The sequence below is a fragment of the Silurus aristotelis genome (assembly GCF_946808225.1).
Source record: "Silurus aristotelis genome assembly, chromosome: 25".
NCBI classification, from domain to species: Eukaryota; Metazoa; Chordata; class Actinopteri; order Siluriformes; family Siluridae; genus Silurus; species Silurus aristotelis.
The window spans coordinates 18,897,467-18,907,466 of NC_139598.1; the positions used below are offsets into that span (position 1 = coordinate 18,897,467).

The following is a 10,000-nucleotide window of genomic DNA, read 5'->3' on the forward strand; positions in this document are numbered from 1 at the left end:
GAGAGTTATAGAGAGTTATAGAGAGAGCTATATGGTTATTCCTGCAGCGCTGTGTGAAGTGGGTGACACTGATGTATGAAGCAGTTATAAAGGTGACGCCTGAACCTCGGACTGTGACTCCATCAGTTTTCCTCCATCTGCTTCCAAATAAAATAAAGTTCAGACACCACGGCTTAAATGCTCTGACCTTCAGACATGCTGAGATACAAAAATCAATATTTATTCCCTCCTATAATCCTCCTGGGGAGAGAGAGAGAGACAGAGACAGAGAGAGAGAGACAGAGAGAGAGAGAGAGAGAGAGAGACACAGAGAGAGAGACAGAGAGAGAGACAGAGAGAGAGAGAGAGAGAGACAGAGACAGAGAGAGAGACAGAGAGAGAGAGAGAGAGAGACAGAGAGAGAGACAGAGAGAGAGAGAGAGAGAGAGAGAGAGAGAGAGAGAGAGAGAGAGACAGAGAGAGAGACAGAGAGAGAGAGAGAGAGAGACAGAGAGAGAGAGAGAGAGACAGAGACAGAGAGAGAGAGAGAGAGAGGGAGGGAGAGAGACAGAGACAGAGACAGAGAGAGAGAGACAGAGAGAGAGAGAGAGAGAGAGGGAGGGAGAGAGACAGAGACAGAGAGAGAGAGACAGAGAGAGAGAGTCAGGTAAATGAAATGTACACTGTGAATGGAGATGAGTCTCAGAGGACAGGAAGAAGCTCTGAGCCTCTTTAGAGCTGAGATCTACAGCAGCATCCAACGATCAATAACCTGCTGGAGAGCAGCCAACACACACACACACACACACACACACACACACACACACACACACACACACACACACACACACACACTGTTGTATACAGACAGTAAAACTAAAGAAAGAGCAGGTGAAAACAAAAATCTTGTTGTTAAAAGAGATGATTATCATCTTCATGTTCACTTTTACTCTCCATGAAGTTTTCACAGTTTCATACTTGTAGTTATTATTAATGTTTCACTACCTGTCAGTTATATATGTTCTTGTCTTGTCCCTCTGAGGAACCTTCTCAGAATCCTACAGCAGTGAGCTTCTCTATCAGAAAAAGAACCTAAAGAGGTTCTGCCCCTTAAGGGTTCTTTAGCTGTTCCTCTACTGGAACTCTAATAGTACTGAAATACAGGATCCGTCCTGAAGCTCAACGACAAAAGGTTTTACAAAAATTCCTGTTTTCTTCAACCTTACATGGTCCCCATGGAAACATCGTATCCCTACGTCCTGTCCGAGGTCCTCATATAGAAACAGAACAGTTGCTGCAATAAACTCCGTCTGTCTGTCTGACCGTCTGTCTGACCGTCTGTCTGACCGTCTGAGTAAAACCTGAACTACAGCATACAGATTATTAACACACGGAGAAAACACAGAGGATAAACACTACAAATAACGATGGTTATTCCACAAAGACTTTATTCTGTATCTTCAATTCTACACAAATACTTTATCCTACATAAATCTCCAATTCAACACAAATCTCCTACACAAATCCCCAATTCTGCACAAAACACCAATACTGCATAAACAATAAATTCTACACAAATACCCAAATCTACACAAATACTTAATGCTACACAAATACCCAAATCTACACAAATACTTAATTCTACACAAATACCTAATTCTACACAAATACTTAATTCTACACAAATACCCAAATCTACACAAATACTTAATTCTACACAAATACCCAAATCTACACAAATACTTAATTCTACACAAATACCCAAATCTACACAAATACTTAATTCTACACAAATACCCAAATCTACACAAATACTTAATTCTACACAAATACCCAAATCTACACAAATACTTAATTCTACACAAATACTTAATTCTACACAAATACCCAAATCTACACAAATACTTAATCTCACACAAATACCCAAATCTACACAAATACTTAATTCTACACAAATACCCAAATCTACACAAATACTTAATTCTACACAAATACTTAATTCTACACAAATACCCAAATCTACACAAATACTTAATTCTACACAAATACCCAAATCTACACAAATACTTAATTCCATACATAAAAGTTTCAGGTTCCTGTAGTTCAGTGCTCTGTGCAGTAAAACCCTGTAAATGTGTGTGTGCTGTTTCTCAGACGGCTGTATGGGTCGCGGGGAAGCTGCATGTGTGCATGAACTTTGGTGTGAATTTGCTTGCTAATAAATAAGTACACCCCCATACAGCCCTAAAACACACACACACACACACACACACACACATGAAGTGATCTTCCTTTGTGGAATATTGCGTGTGTGTGTATGTGTGTGTGTGTGTGTGTGTGTGTGTGTGTGTGTGTGTGTGAGCAGCTCGTCCTGCGTTACACTGGCTAGCTGGGAATAAAAGGGCATTGCTGTGGATCTCTTTCATGTTTATGAGTCTTGATTCTCTTGTGCTTTCCTGGACCTTAGGTACTGAAACCGGATGTAGTGTTTAAAGGTGTTTTATATTTTATTATTGTTGGAGGAAAGCTGCAGGTAAGTCTTTGGGGTTTGTGTGTGGTCAGTGCGAGGTGTTGAAGCAGAAGTTCAGGTTCTGGAGGAGCTATGAACATTTCTCACAGTCAAAAGTTTGTTTTGTTAGAAACTAAGAGCTTCATTTACAGCAAATGTGTTTCTTATTGTGTTTTTTTTTTAATTATTTTACAGCAATTTATAAATAAAAAAAACCCGAATGAAAGATGGTGACACGCAGATATAAAAGAGTAAATCAGACACATGTCTAGTGAGCTGAGGAGACGATCTGACTAATCAGATGTTTTGCAGCCTGATCCTTATCCTCTTTATCCCTCAGGATGATCCGAACTCCCAGAATAAGCTGGAGGATGCAGTGAAGTCTCCTCCGCCCAAAGAAGACGAGTCTCTGAACATCCAGAACTCACTCACTCCAAAACATGAGAACCACAAGGTGCTGGGCGAAGAGAACTCATCGGAGGTAAACTCGCTGCAGAATAACATGATGTAGAGAAGAAATTAAACCACAAACCACACAGATTCACCTCCACCTTCGCCACTACAAAATATATAACCCCACCCCTTTGCTCTTACGACCAATGAGAATTCACATCGAGGCCCCGCCCCTTTACCAGTCTCTTTTCCCACTTTGACCTCCCCCTTCACACAGACATATATACACACACACACACACACACACTCACACACACACACACACACACACACACAAATATACTTATTACACATATACACACACACACACACACACACACACACACACACACACACACACCCCTGATTTCTGGCATGCGTCGGTGTATTTTGTATAAAGAATAAACAGGATTAACCCGTGTGTGAGGTTTAAAGTGTAAAGTGTTGTGCTAGAGAGTGTTGATTCAGAGACGACTTGGTGTTCAGTGTCTGACTAATTAAGTGTGTGTGTGTGTGTTAAATATCGGATCGATATCAGATCACTTCTGCTCGGATTGATGTGAAGATCAAAGCGCAGTGTGTGTCTCTGTTTCTTTGATGTGATTTCTAATCTTTTGATGTACTTGTTTTTATTTTCTACTTTTTTGGAAACAGAAAAAAAATATCACACACTTCAAATAAAATCTTTTTAACATGAACAACTGAGTGGCAGTTTGTGTGTGTGTGTGTGTTTTACACTCCTCTACACACTCTTCCTCTATACCCTTATCCTCTATCCCTCACTCTCGTGCCTACACACACTTCCCCTCTGCACTACTTGAAGTTCGGAGTTGATCCACTAGAGGGAGCAGCTATTAAATTATAGTTACAGTTTATGGCGCTCTGGGGAGAGACAGGATTAAATTTACATGCTCCATTAAACACACACACCCACCACACACACACACACACACACACACACACACACACACACACACACACGGGGTAAGCCTGTAATGTAGTGTAACTGCAATGTTACACCGCTCTCTAGTGGATCAATTCTGAACTGCAGCAGAACTTCATCAATTTTTTTGTCGTCCGAGTTGAACATGAGCAGGTGAGTGCAGTTTTATTAATAGTTATAATTAGTGTAGTTAATTAACAGAATTTCTTACATTGGCTGAATAGATTTTCCCAACATAAAAACCAGAAGCTGCGCGTAGAAATCGGGTGTGGCGACAAATCCTACACCCCCTGCACCTGAACGCCCTGTCACGCGCCTGGTTATAAATACGATAACAAAGAAACATCTTATATTTTGTTATATATATTTACAAGTATTTGATTAAACGTATTGATAAATATATTGATTTAAATATGATTAGATATTTATTGTTTTCTTTAATTCGGTTAGCCAACATTAGCACGTTTTGAACGCTAGTGTGCTGTAAAAGATTAAGATTGAGCTTCACAACTGAACACAGTTTTTTTTTATTCACACCATTAAAAGATTTTTGATTTATTTATAATTTTTGTACACAATTTCTCTTGAAAATTAAAATCAGGCATAAACACGGACACCTAAAAAAAGGTCCTGTTGTATTTTCTCTCGTGACGACCGGAAGCGGTTTTTGGGGGGAGCACACAATATCACACGACACCGGAAGTTTTATTTTCTTCATTCATTGAATTTCATGTGTTTGTGTCGCTTGAGGTTTGTGAGCGGTTATAACGGCTTTATGAAGGTTATCTGCTTTCTAACCGCCTGTGAACAGACTCATAACCGGAAAGGAAACACGCGTCATCCACGTGAACAGGTTAATGTTGAGGTAAAAATCTGTTTTGCATCAGTGACCTTGCAATAAAACACAATTAAGGATAAAATCACGTGTGAGGATGAAGCAGGAACACCAGGATCTGATCCTCCAGGCCACGTGTGCGGAGCGTCTGCGTATGGGCTGTAAGATCCAGACGCTGTGGAGCGGTTACGGTCAGATCGTACGTGTTCACCTGCACGGCTGTGAACGTTCCTCAGTCGTGGTTAAACACGTGATGTTCCCCAAAGCGTGCAGGCACACTGACGTCTCTCACCGCCGTAAAGTTCGATCCTATCAGGTGGAGACGCACTGGTACAAAAACTACCGCACTAATGAACGCTGTCGTATCCCAGAATGCCTGGCGGCTCAGTCCTTTGGCGAGGAGCAGCTGATGGTGCTGGAGGATCTGGACGTGGCCGGTTTCCCGGACAGGAGGACGAGCGTGAGGGACGGCGAGATTAAAGCCTGTCTACGCTGGCTCGCTAACTTCCATGGCCTTTTCCTCGGAGTCCCTGCACGTGGTTTGTGGCCCGTGGGGACGTACTGGCACTTAGAGACACGTCCTGATGAGCTGGAGGCTCTGACAGACCTGAAGCTAAAAGCGGCTGCTCCTGAGATCGACGCCGTCCTGGACAGCTGCCGCTTTAAAACCATCTTACACGGAGACGCCAAACTGGCCAACTTCTGCTTCTCCAAAAACGGCTCCCACGTGGCTGCCGTGGACTTCCAGTACGTAGGCGGTGGGTGCGGCATGAAGGACTTCATCTACTTCCTGGGGAGCTGCTTGGATGAGCGCGAGTGCGAGAAAAGAGCTCCTGGTTATCTGGACTTTTATTTCTCCGAACTTAGAGGAGCCGTTCCTGAGAAGGAGAAGGAGAACTTCTCAGAGCTGGAGGATGAGTGGAGACTCATGTTCGCCTTCGCGTGGACCGATTTTCACCGTTTCCTCCTCGGCTGGATGCCTGGACACCACAAGATCAACCGCTACAGCAGGAGGCTCACACAGGAAGTTCTGAAGAAACTGGCGGAGAACTCTAATGGAGCAAAGCAGTGATTTACACCAGACTGCCGTCAGACTCCTATTAGACTCATCAGACTTTCATTAGACTCCTATCAGACTTTCATCAGACTCTCATCAGACTCCTATCAGACTTTTATCAAACTCTTATCAGACTCTCCTCAGACTCCTATCAGACTCTCATCAGACACCTATCAGACTACCAGATGGTCTAATCGATCAGACACAGATATCACAGTGTGTGTTGTGATTGGCTGAGAGTCAGGCTGGGGGGTGTGGTCTACTCTGATCTTCTATTCCAAACATCTATGATAAATAAATGAATAATAAAAAGAGAGGGAGTCTGGTGAACTTTCACGTCTCCTGATATAAACACAAGTGTCTACTGTTCATTCGTCTGTAAATGACGTTAGAACTGACTCAGATTCGACCTATTTGTTGTACTCTGTGTGTGTGTGTGTGTGTGTGTGTGTGTGTGTGTGTGTGTGTGTGTGTGTGATGGTAAAATAATCAGCTGATGTAAATGTTGAACATCATTTGTCCCTCATGAGGCCTGGTCTGTGTCTCAACGTCTCGTCTCAGCTCAGTTCTCTCAGGGCTCCAGGTGAACTCCACACCAGGCTGAAGCTTCGTATCTCACACATCTGCTGATCTCCTAATGAATAAAGATGTTTTTTTTGTTTTTTTTTATTAAAGAGGGATGTAAGGCAGTGTTTCTTAAGGAAAAAACACACACACACACACACACACACATTACAAATACACTTTCCTTGTACACCACTTCACACGTCCTCATTCTCACACAGTTGGAGCTCTGTGTTACAGCCCACTAATATGAGGTGTGTGTGTGTGTGTGTGTGTGTGTGTGTGTGTGTGTGTAACATGAGAGTGAAACTGGATTAAACGTCCTGCAGAGTGAAATAAAGCTGTTAAGATTCTAAGCTCACCTCTAACCCAATGTTCCACCCAGAAACAACACAAATCTACTACACACACACACACACACACACACACACACATGTGTGTATGCTCATTACTGTGGAAAACGTTGCACACAGTAACACAATATTGGGCTTCAGCTCACACACTACACACACGACTTTTTATTATTATTTAATTAATCTAATTTCTATATTGATTGATTTTAATTATTAAAATATTTTTATTATAATTATTCTGTGTACATTTTATTAATATATTATGAGTTTATTATGATTATTATATGGTTTTATTTTTGACAGGTGTGTTTTTGTTTTTTACATCACTGTAAATGCTGCAGTTTATACAGATGAAAAGTGCAATTAAATAAATGTGTGTGTGACAGTCTTTATTACACCCTTCATAGTTGTTATTCCTGTGATTCTCTCTTCAGACACACACACACACACACACACACACACACACACACACACAGAGTGAAATGAATCTATGAATAATATAATGTGATCTGGGAAAATATTTACCATGGATCATTTTTTGTCTTTGAATGGAAAATTGTCACAATCACCTAGTGTTAGGGTCTCTGTCAAACACACACACACACACACACACACACACACACACACACACACACACACACACACACACACACGTGGAAGGTCATGGGAATACTCAGGTTCTGAAAACACTGTGATAATGAGTAGATATCATATACAATAAGAAACAACATTTTCTTTCTTCAGCCGTTTGTAATTTATAATTCTAATTCTATACGTTTTGCTTTAAACACTCAACCATCATTCCAGTCCCCAAAACCCCCCAAATCACTGGTCTTAATGAGTACAGACTTGTTGCTCTCACGTCTGTGGTCATGAAGTAATTTGAAAGACTGGTCCTGGCCTACCTGAAGGACAACACTGGACCTCTGCTGGATCCACTTCAGTTTGCCTACAGAGCAAACAGGTCTGCAGATGATGCAGTCACCATGGGACTGCATTATATACTGCAACATCTTTACAGACCTGAAACCTACACACGGATCTTGTTTGTAGACTTCAGTTGGGACTTTAATACCATCATTAATACCTTCTCTCAGCCCACCTGACCCAGATCTCTGTGCCCACCCCAATCTGCCAGTGGATTACCAGCTTCCTGACAGACATTCAGCAGATACTCACATCCAGGTCTCTCACTATCAGCACTGGTTCTCCCCAGGGTTGTGTTCTCTCCCCACTGCTCTTCTCACTGTACACAAATGACTGCACTTCTAAAAAAAAAAAAACTTCTGTCAGGCTCCTGAAGTTTGCGGACGAGACTACAGTCATTTGCCTCATCCAGGATGGAGACGAGCCATGGAGATGGAGCCAGTGGAGATGATCATTCATCCCCACTCACCATCATGAACAGCACTGTAACAACAGTGGAGTCATTTAGGTTTCTGGTTACCACCATCTCAGGACCTGAAGTGGGACAATAACATTGACTCCATTGCTAAAAGGCCCAGCAGAGGTTGTAGTTCCTTCATCAACTGAGGAAATTCAACCTGCCACAGAAGCTGCTGAAACAGTTCTTCTCGTCCATCATAGAGTCTGTCCTGTGTAGATCTTTAACTGTCTGGTTTGGTTCAGCTACAAAATCAGACATCAGGAGGCTTCAGAGGACGGTCAGGGCTGCTGAGAGGATTATTAGTGCCCCACTGCCCAATCTCCAAGATCTTCACTCCTTTAGTGAGAAAAAGGGCTAAGAACTAACTAAGGGCCACTCTCTCTTCCAACTGCTGCCTTCTGGTCAGCGCTACAGAACCTCGTCCACCAGATCAGCAGGCACAAGAACAGTTTATTCCAGCAGGCTATAATCAGCATGTGCAATTAAATATTCATAACTACACATTGTCCATCATAACTGACACGTTTATATATAGAATCCAAACGGTCCATCTGTAAACTACGCACTTGTAAAACACATCTGTACATTAATTTAAACAATATTTAACTGTCTGGTTTACTGTTGTGCTCTATTCCTCCTGCACTGGAAGCTCCTGACGACAAGTCAAATTCCTTGTGTGTGTAAACGTACATGATAATAAAGTTATTTCTGATTCTGACTCTGACTTTGTAATGTATTTTTAAAAAATATTTGTTATACTGTATATTATAATTATATACGTGTACATTGTATTATTATTATTATTATTATTAGTTTAATTTTCGACTGTTTTTAATTTTTGTTTTGTGGAAGTAGAATGTCAATTTAAAGTATTAAATTATATCATAAGTAACAACAATAATTTATTATTATTATTATTATTATTATTATTATTATTATTATTATTATTATTATTATTATTATTATTAATAATCCATGTTGTGTTCAGCTTCACTTGCAAGTATTAAATTTAATCATCAACAGTAATTTATTCTTCTTTTTCTTCTCTTATTATTATTATTATTATTATTATTACTATTATTATTATTATTACTATTATTATTATTATTATTATTATTATTTATTACAATTTATTGTTTTACTCGTTGCTTCCTGCTTCCAGCTGCACTCGTAGGCCCCTCCCCCCTCATTATTATGCACACCCATTTGCTACGTCACAAAAGAAGGCTCGCAGGGGGCCTCAGAAAGCGAACAGCACGCGCGGGGAGGCGTGCTAGCGAGGTGTCAGTCAAGCGGAGGGGCGTGGCTTAGCTCTGCCACATTTATAGCGACGGCAGCAGGGCGAAAAGGGGGAAGAGCGCTGAGGGAGTCGTATTTAAATCAGCCGAGAGTAGAGGAAAGAAAGAAAAGTGTGGGCTCACCATCCGAACAAATGGAGGAAGAGAAGGGCGAGCAGATGAAGCCCCTCCTGACCACGGTAAGCGCCTCATGAAACTCCTGGAGACCTTAGAGTTAGCCGCGAGCTCGCGCTGCTCCCTGACAGACTCCGAGCTGAGGAATCGGTTCAGTTCATAAATCTTTTATAAAGACGAAAATGTGCTCCTAGTGATTATTGTGCTTGTGACAAGCTGATGTAGAGTTGTTTATCAGGACCTGTGTGTGTGTTTTAGTGTTATTTAGTGTGTGTGTGTGTGTGTGTGTGTGTGTGTGTGTGTGTGTGTGTGTGAGAGCGAAACAGTAGGATGCACATGAACACGCTTCACATCACACCATTTCTACTATAGTAGTATGTCAAAGAGTTACGCGGTTCCATTGCGCATGTGCGCGGCTGCTGAGCATGCGCAGTGCAGGCGGTGCGTGTTGTGGTTTGAAGGCGCGTTACTAACGACGCTATAACGGGACTGAACTGGGAGATCATTCACTTTTACTGGTTCCAGTTCA

The 10,000-nt window shown here is 41.6% G+C and overlaps 3 protein-coding genes across 8 annotated transcripts in view; 2 read left to right on the top strand and 1 right to left on the bottom strand.

Annotated features, from left to right (window-relative positions):
* The window catches only part of cspg5a (chondroitin sulfate proteoglycan 5a), a 24,193-nt gene extending 20,575 nt beyond the window's left edge, over positions 1-3,618 (top strand). For all 6 annotated transcript variants that reach the window (XM_083529280.1, XM_083529282.1, XM_083529279.1 and 3 more), the window contains one exon: positions 2,829-3,618. In XM_083529280.1, the coding sequence (XP_083385406.1) occupies positions 2,829-2,999 (171 nt within the window). In that variant the 3' untranslated portion in view covers positions 3,000-3,618. The remainder of the gene's footprint in view (positions 1-2,828) is intronic.
* Positions 1-10,000, bottom strand: part of LOC310719501 (beta-1,4-galactosyltransferase 3) — a 389,210-nt gene that overhangs the window by 266,584 nt on the left and 112,626 nt on the right. The gene's annotated exons all lie outside the window — the stretch shown is intronic.
* The window catches only part of LOC310720122 (sodium bicarbonate cotransporter 3-like), a gene marked incomplete at its 3' end in the record, with an annotated part of 18,879 nt that continues 18,211 nt past the window's right edge, over positions 9,333-10,000 (top strand). The window contains exon 1 of the mRNA XM_083530467.1: positions 9,333-9,536. Within this exon, the coding sequence (XP_083386593.1) occupies positions 9,492-9,536 (45 nt within the window). The 5' untranslated portion in view covers positions 9,333-9,491. The remainder of the gene's footprint in view (positions 9,537-10,000) is intronic.